Below are 15,639 nucleotides of genomic sequence, written 5' to 3' on the forward strand. Positions count from 1 at the left end.
GGAATCAGGTAGAAAGGGAAGAGAAGCAAACGTTCAGGACTTGTGCCCCTGAGGGGGTACTCAGAGGAAAACAGATTACGCAGGTGGAGACCCACCCTAGGGAAGGAGTGTCTTGAGCCTTGTATTGGGTTCTGGAGCTGACAAAGGGAAGACAAGCCCCCTTGGCTGGTTGGAGGGCTTGTGGGAAGCCTGGATTCTGTTTGCAGAAAGCAGGTTGACTAGTTTCCTGATATGGTCCAGGCATTGTCCAGCCTGAGTCAAGAAAACACTCTAGTACCACTTGCTTCACTTCCAGCTTCACACTGGAGCAAAGGCTTCCAAAGCTAAGGAAAAAGCTTAGCCATGAGATGCTGAGGCAGCTAAAATCTGAAGCAGCATCTAAGGAAGGAGGGGGCAGCCATTCCTGGGGACTGCACAAGTGGTACATCAGAGGAAGTCTGGATTTCTGATAGTGGTCAAAACCCTACAGCCTAAACTCTAACCCTTGTGGAATACTCACACCATCTCCTCTTGCCCCAGCACTGCTCTCCTTTGGAGTAAGTGTCCTGGTCCTAGAGCACACACTTAAAGGCAACTGACTCAGCTTTGACTCGACCTCCAGGGCTTCTATTCCAGAAACTTGGGACTGACCCTGTCCCTGATAGGGTGGTGATGGCAATTAAGCAAAAGGGAAGCCCCACCTCACACCTGGCTCCAACTCTAACCTATATCTGTGAGTCTGTTATAGACATTTGTTTCATTTTAAGATCCCACATATAAGTGATAACATTTAGTATTTGTCTTTGGCTTATTTCACTAACCATAATAATTTCTAGGTCTATCCATGTTGTTGCAAATAGAAGAATTTCATTTTTTTATGGCTGAGTAATAGTTCATTATGTGTGTGTGTGTGTGTATATGTGAGTATACTATATATTCTTTATCCATTCATCTGTCAATGGGCACTTAGATTGTTTCCATTTCGTAACTATGGTAAATAATGCTGCTATGCACATTGGGGTGCACATATCTTTTCAAATTACTGTTTTCCTCTTCTTTGGATAAATACCCAGTAGTGGAACTGATGAATTATAAGGTAGTTCTATTTTTAATTTTTTGAGGAAAATCCATACCGTTTTCCATGGTGGCTGCTCTAGTTTATATTTCCACCAGCAGTGTACTAGGGTTCTCTTTTCTCCACATATTCACCAACACTTTTTATTTCTTATCTTTTTGATGATAGTCATTCTGACAAGTGTGAGGTGATATTCTGATGTGGTTTTGATTTGCATTTCCCTGATGATTAGTGATGCTGAGCATCTTTTTATATGCCTGTTGGGCAATAGTATGTTTTCTTCAGGAAAAAAAAAGGGAATTTGTGTCCTCTTCTCATGTTTTAATTGGATTGTTAATTTTTTGGTATTGAATTGTATGAGTTCTTTATATGAATGGATATTACGCCCTTATCTGAAATATTTTTTGGCAAATATCTCTTTCCATTCAATAAGTTGTTCTTCATTTTATTGATGTTTTCCTTTTCCTTTGCTATGGAAAGGATTTTTCCTTTGGGTTGCATTTGTTTATTTTTAATTTTATTTCCTTTGCCTGAGCATACAGATCCAAAACAATGTGCTAAGATCTGTTTCAAAGAATTTGCTGCCTTTGTTTTCTTCTAGGAATTTTATGGTTTCAGGTCTTCCAAGCTTTGAATCCATTTTGAGTTTATTTTTACATATAGTGTGAGAAAGTAGCCCAGTTTAACTCTTTTGTACGTAACTCTACAGTTTTCCCAACATCACTTATTGAAGAGACTATCTTTTCCTTGTATATTCTTGCCTCCACTGTCATATATTGGCTATATGTGCATAGGTTTATTTCTAAGCTCTCTATTTTATTTTATTGATCTGTGAGTCTGTTTTTCTACCAGCACCATGCTATTTTGATTATCATAGCTTTGAAATATAATCTGAACCCAGAGACTGTGGTATCTCCAGCTTTTCTCTTTCTCAAGATTGCTTTTATTTGGGGTCTTTTGTTGTTCTACACAAGTTTTGGATTATTTATTCTAGTTCAGTGAAAAATGACATGATGTTATGAAGTATTGCATTGAATCTTTAGATTTCTTTGGGTAATATGGACTTTTAACTTAGGTTCTTTTAATCGATGAATATAGGATATATTTTATTTGTATTATCTTGAATTCCTTTCATATATGTTCATAGTTTTGGCATATAAGTTTTTGTCTCCTTGGATAAATTTATTCCTAGGTATTTTATTTCTTTTTGATGCAATTATAAATAGAATTTTTTTCTTGATTTCTATTTTCTGGTAGTTCATCATTAGTGTAAGAAATGTAACAAATTTCTGTGTATTAATTTTTTATCCTGTAACTTTACTAAATGCACCTATTCTAATGGTTATTGGTGGAGTCTTTAGGGATATATATACAGGAATATTAGGAATATGTATATATTCCTAAATATACACATATATATTATGTGTGTCTGTGTGTACATGTACACATACACACACACACATAACCAGGTCATCTGCAACAGTGATAGGTTTGCCTCTCCCCTTCTCCATTTCCAATTTGGATGCTATTTTTTTGCTGAACACAGAGTCTAGGACTTCCAATACTATGTTAAATATAAATGGTTAGAATGGAAAGTTTTGTCTTGTTCCTGATTTTAAAGGATGGTGTATCATGTTGATTGATTTATAGATATTGTCCCCTCCTTGCATCTCTGAAATAAATCCTATTTGATTATGATCTATGATGTTTTTACATATTGTTGAATTCAGTTTGCAAATATTTAGTTGAATATGTTTACATCTATATTAATCATGGATAATGGCCCACAATTTTCTCTCTCTCTCTCCTTTTTTTTTTTTTTTTTTTTTTTTTTTTTGGTCATTTTGCCATTTCCAGGGCTGCTTCTATGGCAAGTGGAGGTTCCCAGGCTAGGGGTCTAATCGGAGCTGTAGCCGCCAGCCTACACCAGAGCCACAGCAACGTGGGATCTGAGCCACATCTGTAACCTACACCACAGCTCATGGCAATGCCGGATCCTTAACCCACTGAGCATGGCTAGGGATCGAACCTGCAACCTCACGGTTCCTGGACAGATTCATTATCCACTGAGCCATGATGGAAACTCCTCTCTTTTTTTGAGTGTCTTTGTATGGCTTTGGTGTCAGGTGCAATGCTGGCTTAGTATAATGAATTTGGAAGTGTTCCATCCATTTCAATATTTGGAATAGTTGGAGAAGGACAGATATTAAATTTAGGTTAAATATTTAGAATTCCCCTGTAAAGTCTTTGGACTTTGGTTGAGAGTTTTTATTACTAATTTAACTCCACTGATAGAAATTCATCTGTTGAGATGCTCTATTTCTTCCTGATTTAGGCTTGCAAAATTATGTTTCTGGGAATTTTTCATTTCTTCTAGGTTGTCCAATTTGTTAGTGTATAACTGTTCATAGAAGTCTCTTACAATTGTTTTTCTGTGATATCTGTTGTAACTTCTCCTCCTTAATTTCTGATTTCATTTATTTAGGCCATGTTTTTTTCATGATGAGTCTGGCTAAAGATTTGTAAATTTTGTTTATACATTCAAAAAATGAGCTTTTAGTTTCATTGATCTCCCTTATTGTTATTTTGTTGTTGTTGTTCTCTATTTCATTTCTTTCCACTCTGATTTTTGATTACCTCCTTCCTTATACTAACTTTAGTCTTCATTTGCTGTTCTTTTTCTTACTCTTTAGGTGTAAAGTTAGGTTGTTTGAGATTTTTCTTTTCTTGACATAGCCCTGTAGTGCAATAAACTTCCCTCTTTAACTGCTTTTGCTATGTTCCATAAATTTTGAAAAGTTGTTTTTCTAGTTTCAATCATTTCAAGGTATTTTTTTATTTCCTCTTTCTTCATTAACCCTTTGGTTTTTCAGTAGCATGTTGTTTAGTCTCCTCACGTTTGCCTTTTTTTCAGTGTTCTCCCTGTAAGTGATTTCTGGTTTCATACTGTGGTCATAAAACATGTTTGCTATGATTTCTGTCTTCTTACATTTATTGAGACTTGTTCTATAGCCTAGCATGTGATCTATTCTACAAAATGTCCCACATGCACTTGAAAAGAATATGTACTCAGGTGTTTTTGGATAGAATGTCCTGTGGGTATCTATTAAGTCCATTTGGTCTAAGATGTCTTTTAAAGCCATTGTTTCCTTATTGATTTCTGTCTGCATTATCTATCAATTGATGCAAATGGGGTAGTAAAGTCCCTGCTTATTCTATTACTGTCAATTTCACCCTTTATGTCTGCTAATATTTGCTTTTAAATTTAGGTGTTTCTATGTTAGCTGTATATATGTTCACAAATGTTATATCCTCTCCTTAGATCATCTCCTTTGTCAGTATATAATGCTTTATCTTTTGTTAAAGACTTTTTAAAAAGTCTATTTTTTCTGATGTGAGTATTTCTGTCCCAGCTTTCTTTCCATTTGCATAGAATACCTTTTTCTATCCCTTCACTTTCAATCCCTGTGTGTTTTTATTTCTGTTGTGGGCCTCTTATTGGTAGCATATAGATTGGTCTTTTTTTTAACCATTCAGCCATCCTACATCTTTTGATGGGAGTATTTAGTCCATTTATATTTAAACTAACTACTGCCATTTTGTTACTCATCTTCTGGCTATTTTAGTAGGTCTTCTCACTTCTATTCTTGTAGTCTTCACTTGTGGTTTGATAATTTTCCTTAGTGTTATATTTGGGTCCTTTCTCTAGGTTTTTGGTTTGTGATTACCAAATTTTGTTGTTATAACTATTTAAGTTCAAACAAATTCAAAAACTCTACATTTTTACTCCATTTCCTATAAGTTTTACATTTTCGTGTTATATTTCACCTCTTTATTTTTACTCCCTTAACTGATTATTTTATTTATAGTTGATTTTACAACGTTTACCTTTCAACTTTTATACTGGCTTATTCAAGTGATTGATCCACTAACTTTATATTTACCTCTATCAATGAGATTTTTTATTTCATATATTTTCTTATTTTTATGGCCTTTTCTTTTTCACTTGAAGACGACTTAAAATTTCTTATAGCATTGGTTGAGTTTTTGCTTGTCTTGGAAACTCTTTCCTTCAAACCAGAATGATAACCTTGCTGGATAAAGTATCCTTGGTCATAGGTTTTTCCTTTCAGCACTTTAATTATATCATGCCACTTCTTTGTGGCTTGCAAACTTTCTATAAAAAATTTCAGATGATACTTTTATGGAGGTTCTCTTGTATGTGCCTCTTTGTTTTTCTCTTGTTGCCTTTGAAATTCTCTCTTTATCTTTAAATTCTGCTACTGTAATTATATATCTTGGTGTGGATCATTTTGGGTTCATATTGCTTGGGATTCTCTCTGTTTCCTGGAGCTGGATGTCTGTTTCTTTTAGGATTGGAAAATTTTCAGTCATAATTTCATCATTATGAAATTATTTCATTTTCTGCCCCTTTTGTTCTCTCATATAATATGAATGTTAGTATGCTTACTGTTGTTTTAGAAGTCCTTTAAACTACACTAATTTTTTCTTCTTTTTGCTGTTCTGATTGATTTTCTCATCAGAGTCTATTCTGTCTTCCAGGTCACTTATTCATTCTTCTGTATCACCTAATGTGCTATTGATTCCTACCAGTGTATTTTTCATTTTAGGTATTGTGTTCTTTAGCTCTGAGTTGTATTTTTCATATTGTTGAATTCTTTTTTGAAGTTCTCACTATTCTATTCCTGAGATCAGTGAGCATTTTTACCACAACTTATTTAAACTCTTTCTCAGGTAAATTACTCATCTCCATATCATTAGGGTTGTATTTTGGATTTTTGTTTTGCTCTTTCATTTGTCTTCTCCTTTTGTTTGACTTTGTCTCTGAAATTAGGCAAAACAGTTACCCACCCCATTCTTGAAGATGTGTCCTTGTGTAGGAGCATCCTTATGAAGTCTACGTGTACCAGTGCCCTTTTGCAAGAACCAGGTGTGATGAAAGTAAGGGCTGAGGCTCTTTTAAGAGCATTCTGGGGCCATCTCCATGCAGGGGGTAAAGTGGAGCCAGAGCTAGAGTCTGATGCAGGTTGAGGCTTCTTTGGGGGTACACTGGGAGCCATCGTCTCAGTGAGAGGTGGGCTGGATCCAGGGGACTAGACCTAGGGCTCATCATCAGCTGGGGATTATCCTGGATCACACTGGGACTGCTATTTTGGTGGGGGTGGGGAGGGTCTAGAGCCAGAGGTATTGTAGCCCTTACCTGATGAGAGCCACCACTGTGCATTGATGGCTACTCTCTTGGTTTAGGGGGTGGGACCAGAGACAAAGTGGCTGGAGCCTGAAGTGAGTTGCTGCTACTTCTCCTAGGGCACATTGGTGACCACCAAATTACTGAGAAATGGGGTCAGAGCCAGTGGAACTGGAGCTCCAGCCCATGTGTGCTGGGGTTGGTGGGGGGACTGGGGTGGCATTGGAAGGCTGATCAGAATACCAGGCATTTTTCAGTGTGCTGCCCTTGCACAAGAACTGGGAGGAAACAACTGCAGATATGTACCATTTAACAGGGAAGTTTTGATTTTCTATAGCCTTCATGGTCTCCCAGTCAAACCCTCACTGGTTTTCAAGACCTGCTAAGGGAGCTTGTCTTGCTGGTGCCAGACCCCAGGGCTGGAATGCCCAATGTTGTGCTTCAACTCCTTGTTCCTTGGGGATGATCCCCGACTTGTGATATACTCCTCTTCCAGAATGCCCACTGGGGGTGTGGGTCCCAAGTAGATCATTTCTATTTCCCTTGTACATGTTGGTATGGTTCTATTTTTTACATCTTGATTGTACAAGAGTTGTTCTTCTACTTTAGTTTGTTCTCAAAGAGAGCTCCTCTACATATAGTTGTAGCTTTGGTGTGTTCATGGGAGAAGATGAGATTGGGGTCTTACAACTCTGCCACCTTCCTTCCTTCCTAACATTTTTTATTTTTATTTTATTCTATTTTTATTTTTAGAGCTGCAGGTGTGACATACGGACACCTCCAGGCTCGGGATAGAATCAAAATACATTTGCCAGCCTATGCCATAGCCACAGAAATGCCAGATCCAAGCTGTGTATGTGACCTACACCACAGCTGGTGGCAATGCTGGATAGTTAACCCATTGATAGGGCCAGAGATCAAACCCGCATCCTCATGGTTACTAGTTAGAATCATTTCCACTGAGCCACAATGGGAACTCCATAACAATTTTTAAATGTACAGCTCAGTGACATTTAGTCATTTACACTGTGTACAACCATCACCAATATCCACCTCCAGAACTAGTTCATCCCAAACTGAAACTGTACCAATTAAATAATAACTTCCATTTTTTTCCTCCTAGACCCTTGTAATCATTCTACTCCGTGTTTCTGTGAATGTGAATGTCCTAAGTATATCTTTTTTTCTGTAAGTTCATCTAGCTGAGGGTTTGCCAATATTTTTAATTTCTCAGAAAACCAATTCTTAGTTTCAATGATTTTTTTTGTACCAATTTACTGTCTTTCTATTCTCTACCTCACTTACATATGTTCTAATATTTATTATCCCCTTCCTCTGCCAACTTGAGGTGGGTTTTTTCTATTTATAGTTTAGATATAAAGTGAGATTGTTTATTGGCACTCATTTCTCTTTTTAAATGCATGTGTTTGCTACTCTAAACTAACTTCTTGGTACTGCTTTCACAGCATTTCACTTTTGGTATGTTGTGTTTTTGTTTTCATTCGCCTTCAGCTAGTTCCTTATTTCTGCTCTTTTGAGCCCCTCTAATCACTTTTTCAATTCAGTTACAGAATTTCTATTTTTTAATAGTTTTCATCTCTGATATTTTCATTTTTTTCAGGTATCACTTTCCTCATTTTGTTATCTGTATTCTTTTAGATTATTGAATATCATTATAATTATTATATAGGATTATTGCCTGGTAATTCATAAATATGTCTCCTTATGAGTAGTTTCTTGAGATTTATTTTGTTCCTTCAACTGGTGCATGTTTTCCCTGTTTCATTGTATACCTTGTGAACTTTAACTGAGATTGAGGCTTTTGGAAAAAGTGCTATCTCTTCCAGTCTTCATTGTCTGACTTTGTGAAGGAGCAGACCTTCAGCAGTTAGCCTTTCCTAGAGACTCTGGGGACCTCCCTGACCCTGTCTGGGGATGCAGCTTCTCTGAGTTGGTACATACATTTTCGCAGTTAAAGAGGTTTTCCTAATTTTTTTCTGAAGAGACTTGCTCCCCCTGGTGTTTGTATGAAATGCTACAATCTCTATACTGCAGTAAAAAGTTGGCTGCTTGCCATGTTTCTCAGAGGCCCCAACGAGGAGTCCAAAGTGCCATTCCCACGAGTGCTCTGAGTCAGGCAATACATATAACAAACCCTCAGGGAACTCCTTGAAAAGGCAGAAAGTAGTATGCATGGTCTATTATTCTCTTTACCTCTTAAGGGAGTGTTGGGAGTTGGGAATTTTCTCCTGATCCTGACATGATAAGCCAGTAGTTCCAGCAGGTTAAAAGTGCCATAAAATTGCCTAAACACTGTATTTCTTCTTGGATTTGTATTTGTCTGGGATACTTCAACCTATTATCTCACTTCCGTTGTTCTTACAAAGAGTACTAGTCTATATATTGCTGTCACAGCTGAGGAATGGTTTCTTAGGGGTTCCTATTCTGTCATCCTGCTGATGTTACTCATGAGTAATGCTCATCATTAAAACATACTTCTTCTTGGGGAATTTTCTTGAGACTTTTTTTTTTCACCAGCAATCACAACTCCTAAAGAGAAAACTCCACTGCACCAAAAATTTACCTTGTCCTCTTTTTCTGCAATACTCTGTGGAAGGCAGACTTCACTTGAGCATTCCTTAGACTGTAGACAAGGGGGTTTAGCAATGGGTTGAAAAGGGTGTAAAATAGGAAAAGGATTTTCTGCTGCTCCTCTCGTTGATTATTGTCCGGGACCAAGTAAACCATCATGGCTATGCCAAAGTAGAACCCAACCACACAGAGGTGGGAAGAACAGGTGGAAAAGGCTTTCTTGCGGCCCTCCTTTGACTGGATCTTCAGGATGGCCCAGAGGATGTGCACATAGGAGACCAGCATCAGGGAAAGGGGCCCAACTAAGATGAACACACCATCAGCGAAGAGGAAAATTTCATTGATCCAAGTATTACCACAGGCTAATTTGAGAACAGATCGGATTTCACAGAAGAAGTGGTTCACTTGCTGGGGCCCACAGAAAGACAATCTTAACAGGAGAATTACTTGGACTAGAGCCAGGGAAAACCCACATGCCCAGGAAGTGATGGCCAGGACTGTGCACAGTCTCCAGTTCATGATGACAGTGTACTGGAGGGGATGGCAGATAGCCACATACCTGTCATAGGACATCACCACCAAAATCAGGCACTCTATAGAAGCAAAACTCAAATTAAATATCATCTGCAAAGTACATAAGATAAAGGAGATAGTTTTTTTGTGATTCAGTAGGTTTGCCAGCAAATTGGGCAAATTGCTGGAAGCATAGGACATGTCAATAATGGCTAGGTGAGATAGGAAGTAGTACATGGGGGAGTGCAGTCTAGGGTCAAGGCAAATGAGTCCCAAGATAATGCCATTTGCCAGTAGGTTGAAAATATATAACAGGGAGAAGATACCAAAGAGGAGCAATTCCATCTCTTCAGTGAGCTGGAATCCCACCAGGATGAATTCTGCGATCCAGGATTTGTTGCCCTCCATTGCTAATGATAGGCTGTCTGTAAAGGACCGAAGTGTGATGGAAAGTCAGGTATGCATAGCAGTGAAAATTGGAATTATTTATCGGAAGTGATTTCAGAGGGAGCTTGTTTCTACTTCACCGATTATTTTCTCCAATGTTTACATTTTTTTTTTTTTACTTTTTACTTCGAAGTAATTCAAATTTTCAGATAAGTATCAAGAATCATAAACAATACTAGTATACACATTTTATCAATTTTTTTTTCACGTTGGCCTTGTCATTTCTTTTCTACGTACATAGTATTAGTTTTCTGTAGACCACATGTAAGTAAAATGCAACCACATTCACATATTGACAATTTATTCCTAAACATTTTTGATTTTCACCCAGTAACAGGAATATTCACTAATCTGTTCTCAATATAATTACCAAAATCAGGAAATGTAACATTAACATTGATTAACTATATACAGGATTTTCTGCTCATGTCGTCTAAGGCTTAAATTCAATATCACATATAATACTCATTTTCTCTATTCTAAAGAGTTAGCCTTTCTTGCCTTGAAACTGGTTTTTGTTTTTGGTTTTTTGCTTTTTTAGGGCCACACCCATGGCATGTGGAGGTTCCCAGGCCAGGCATCTAATCGGAGATACAGCTGCTGGCCTATGCCACAGCCACAGCCACAGCAACGGAGGATCTGAGCCACGTCTGCAACCTACACCACAGCTGATGGCAACACAGGATCCTTAACCTACTGAGTGAGGCCAGGGATTGAACCTGCAACCTCATGGCTCCTACTTGGATTCGTTTCTGCTGGGCCACAATGGGAGCTCCCAACACTGGTATTTTTGAAGAGTATGAGTTTTATTTTTCTGTATGTGTATTATCTCTCAATTGGGGTTCTCCATTGATTGTCCATGTTTTAGTTCAGATTAAAATTTTTGGCAGAAAAAAAAAAGTGTCCCTCTTAAAGCCTTCCACTAACACACAGATAATGTTAATTTTTTCCAGTATTGGTGATGTTCTTGTGAATCAATGGTTAAGGTGGTGTCTCCATATTATTTCTGCTATAAAGATATTAATCCATCATTTTTAAGTACTTTTTTCTTTCTGCCTTAGCAAATTATCCTATATTCATCTTGTGGATTTCCCACTTCAGCTTGAAATTAGTTATTTCACTAGTAATATGCCTCCTTTTATTGAAGAATGATGTTTTGAAAGCACTATCTGTTTTGAGTGTTAAATAATTTTTTACCATGATTGTTGCCAAATTTCTGATATCCACATTTAATAGGGAAAATATATAATTTGGGACAGCATATAATTTGTTAAGAGGCAATGGATTCTTACCTTTACACTTTAATCCTAATACATCTTTACCAACTTTATTTATTTATTTATTTATTTATTTATTTATTTATTTATTTTGCTTTTTTGGGCTACACCTGTGGCATATGGAGATTCTCAGGCTAGGTATCTAATCAGAGCAGTAGCTGCTGGCCTACGCCACAGCCACAGCAATGCCAGATCCCAGCCATGTTGGAAACCTACACCACAGCTCATGGCATGCCAGATCCTTAACCCACTGAGCAAGGCCAGGGATCGAAACCCCATCCTCATGGATACTAGTTGGATTCGTTTCCACTGCACCACAATGGGAACTCCACTAATTTCTTTTTGAGAACAATATCTACTTTACTAAATTTACATTACTATTAAAGGAAATGATTTCAGTATCACACAGATTTTCAGCTAAAGCAGATTTAGAATCCCAGAATTTTGTTAATTATCTTATTTATATATTTTTTATATTTAGACATTTGGAAATATTAGACCTACAGATTAAAGTTTCAATAGTCTGGTTCATTGTATGAGTAAAGTGGCATCTATATAATGAGAGATTTTGACATCAAGTTTTCTTAAGTATCATAAAACATGAAATTTGAAAACATATGGCCAAAGGCAAACATTGTTAATACGGTTTTCTATTATTCACTGTATACATATTATATATATATAATTTAAATTATATGAACAGTATTATTTATGTTTCTTTCATTTAGAATAACACCATGAATATTTTCCATGTCAAATATTACTCTGAAATATACTTTAAATATTCACACCCTATTGTTACATGTGAATATTTTATATATTACCCTCTAACAAAATTGTGTGTAATATAATGCTACACTGACTAAATTTTATACATAATATTTTTGCATGTATTTCATTATTTTCTTCTACTAAATTCCAGGGCATAGAAGTTCTTGGTGCAATCTATTTCTTCCTTTCTTCTTTCCTTGCTTCCTTCCCTCCTCTCTTTCTGACTGCCTTACTATTTTAAGATATCTTTAATAAAATTTCTCTTTTCCAGTAGAGTCATTAAATAATAGCAGCTTAGGAAGCAAATGTTTGAGTAATAAGTATATGTGATTCTCTACCTAAGCAGTCCTATAACTGAGGTGAGGAACTTTAAGATAGTTCTCCAACTCTAGTCAGTGAAATTGACACTTATTCTTTCCTCTTTTGTTGTAGGACAAATATTTCTAGCAAAGTAGGAATCCTTAGTCCAATAATGAACCATATTAGATGATAGCCTAGGAGAGTTTCAATAAGAAATAACGATATAGCAAAACTTACCTCTTACACTATTTCAGAAAAGAGTTTACTATTTCTGTTACCAGAATTCTATTTTCCAACATCAGAGTTATTCTATCAATATATTTATCAGCTAGGGAGCTCCCATCATGGCTCAGTGGTTAAAGAATCCAACCAGGAACAATGAGGTTGTGGGTTTGATCCCTGGCCTTGCTCATTGGGTTAAGGATCCCGCATTGCCGTGAGCTGTGGTGTGGGTCACAGATGCAGCTCTGATACGGTGTTGCTGTGACTCTGGAGAAGGCCAGCAGCTACAGCACCGATTCAGCCCATAGCCTGGGAACCTCCATATCCCTCAGGTGTGGCCCTAGAAAAGGCAAAAAAAAAAAATATATATATATATATATATATGGTAATTCAAGGTGCTTTGTTCTTTGGCCATGTCATAGCCTCATCCAGAGAAGTGCCTACATATGAAGCCTCTAGTACTTCAAGATTCCTCAAACAATAGATTTGGACTAATTTGAAGTGCCACCACCCAACCACTTTGGGAAGTGATGACAAGAAAGCTGCTGGGGGATAGAAGAGCCCTGCCACAGCCCAGCAGGCAGAAGTTCCAGGAAAGGGGGCCGGGGTAGTCATTACTTTAATACATTAAATAGTATAATTATAATAATATATAGTCACTAAATGTATACACATTTATAATTCTTATGCATGCAAAAACTCAAAAATATGCCCTATTTTCTTAGTTTTACAAATGTATGTAAATATTCTGAAAACTTATTCCTCAGGCAATCATAAATTACAGATATATGCATAAACTGTAATAACAGGACTATTGTGCAGCATAAAATTCATCTAAGTAGAAAAAGAAATGTCAAAATTGTGGGAATGATGATGGCTAAACAGAATGTAAAGAGCACACATCTTGACAGCATAAAAATATTATTCAAAAACCAACAACAATCAGCTGTTACGGAAGAAGAACAATAAGGAATCATAAAAAAATAAATTTATCCATTTTTGAAGTGGGAAGTTAAAAATCAAGGGTCCAAATTTGAATTATGTAGTTTACAAATATTTAGATTTAGATTTCAGTTCCTGGCAAGATGAGAGACTACATACTCTACCCTATACTCCTCCATTGAAACAACTAAAACTCTTCTTGAGCTGAGACAGTCTGAATTCAACTATCCTTACTGAAGGAAATTTGAGGATTTCATTTCAGGCAGGGAAGAAGGGATCCCAGAAGGAAACTTCACATTGTAAAAAGGAATAAAAATCAAAGAAAGTAGCACATATATTTGTAAAACTAAGCAGATATTAACTGTACAAAGGAGACTGGCGATGTCCTCTGGTACCCTGAACAAGAACAGTCTTGTTCATAATACATAATCCATATATATTGGACAGAGGCAGATGGGAGTTAAAAAGTTCTAATTCCCATGCCTTTTGATTGAAAAGTCTAGCTAATAACTTTCATTAGCCTTTGTTCTACCCAATGTGAGTCACTCAACTACACCGATAAATTTGGCCCATGAGCAGTACTTAATAAGTTTAAGGATTCTGCTTTTTCATAAGAAAAGCATAGGGTTAAAAATTGCCATTAACTGAGAAACTCAATGTTTTTAAAGACCAACTTGTTAAAGTGACATCTTAGTGATAAGATCAAGAAAATATTAACTCCGTGAAACACAATGGTAAAAAAAAAATGGAATAGAAAAATAACGTATTTCTCCCTATAAAAGCAACATATAAAATAAAAAACCTGTCAAAATAAACCTGTTTGGAATTTTGGAATCACATCAAAAGCTACAGCGGCCAGAGGAATGCACTAAACCAACATGAAAATCAATGGGAGAGATTTGTAGCATTTCAACCTACCCTGATGCCATCCACCAAATCCCTAGCTCACTGGCTGCCCTAAAGAAGATAGTCTGCATTTCTGGAGTGCACCCAGTACTAGAGGGGGGAGACAAGTCTATATTCACAGAATTATGGTTGTTTGATCTGATCTGTCTGGTGGCTCCTGGAAGGATCAGCTAAAAGGACTTGCTTTGATTTTGACTAACTCAAAACTCTCCCAGAAGGCATTTGTTGAAAGCATTTAAAGGCAAAAGTTTAGTTGCTGCCAAATGAGGCAGTGAATAGAATTTGGTTTAAACAATAGACTAACTGAAAAGTCTGAGAGAGAAAAGATTGGAAATAAGATGATATGGTAAATAAATGATTTGAATAACTCTAAGATATTGCTGGGAATCTAAAAAGCCGCACATATAAGCAGGGCTGGGAAAATGCTCAGAACAGATATGAAAATGTCCTAATCTCTCACCTCTGTTTAAACTTCAGATTCTCTACAGGCAGGAAATTGTCAGAGTTATAAATGACCTGGATGAGGGATGAAGGCATGTCCCAACACATACAAAGACCCATTTACAAAAATATGAAAGGAAGTTGAAAAATCCTGTTAAGCTGCTGGATAATGTGCATATAAAATAGTCAGTATGCTTGCTTGTTCATTGGATAACCAGAGCCTGAAATGCTCTTACAGATCTGGTTCTCTATCAGGGGATCATGGAGTAGGGTGAAGAAAAACCATAACTAAAACCCACAAAACAGGGAGAATAAAGGATGGAAAAAATCAAAGTAAAATCAAATAATATTTATAAAACCATTTTACTCAAAATGTGCTTAAAAAACTGTTTCCAAACACAGATCAGTTTAGTGCTAAAGATATACAAGGTAAAAAATTGGAATTATATTTACTCGAGATGAAATTAAATGTGTAGAGCAATCTTACAAATCTAATCATGATTAAATGTTCCAATATGTCATTGCAAGCACTGCATTTACTAAAATTCCCAACAAATTATAAGCAATGAAGAAAGTGGGAATAAATAGTCCCTGCACATTAAAAAAAGAATACAAGCAGAGTCATTAATTTTCTCCAAACTTTGTAAGGAGGATAAAATATTGATTGACAATCAAAAGAAGGAAAGATTGCAATGAAAGATTGTATTTAAGACTCTGCCTAGATCTCAACATATATAGACAAAAGATAAATCCTTTTTTCTGGATATTTTAAAATGTTTTTAGTTGTACTGAGTTATAATTGACATACAATACTGCATAGTTCAAGGTGGGTATGAGTATGATGATTTGACTTACATCGCATCATGAAATGATTACCACCGTAATTTAAATGAACATCCATCATATAGATACAAAACAAAAGAAAAAATTATCTTTCCTTGTGAGAACTTTGGGATTTACTCTCT

The 15,639-nt window shown here is 36.4% G+C and overlaps 1 protein-coding gene across 1 annotated transcript; it reads right to left on the reverse strand.

Moving 5' to 3' along the window:
• On the reverse strand, positions 8,291–9,780 carry LOC100511653 (olfactory receptor 2A2-like). Its single transcript, XM_013977867.2, has one exon. The coding sequence runs from the start codon at positions 9,774–9,776 to the stop codon at positions 8,844–8,846; it is 933 nt and encodes a 310-aa protein (XP_013833321.1). The 5' UTR covers positions 9,777–9,780; the 3' UTR covers positions 8,291–8,843.

This window comes from Sus scrofa, chromosome 9, assembly GCF_000003025.6.
Source record: "Sus scrofa isolate TJ Tabasco breed Duroc chromosome 9, Sscrofa11.1, whole genome shotgun sequence".
In the NCBI taxonomy this organism is placed as follows: Eukaryota; Metazoa; Chordata; class Mammalia; order Artiodactyla; family Suidae; genus Sus; species Sus scrofa.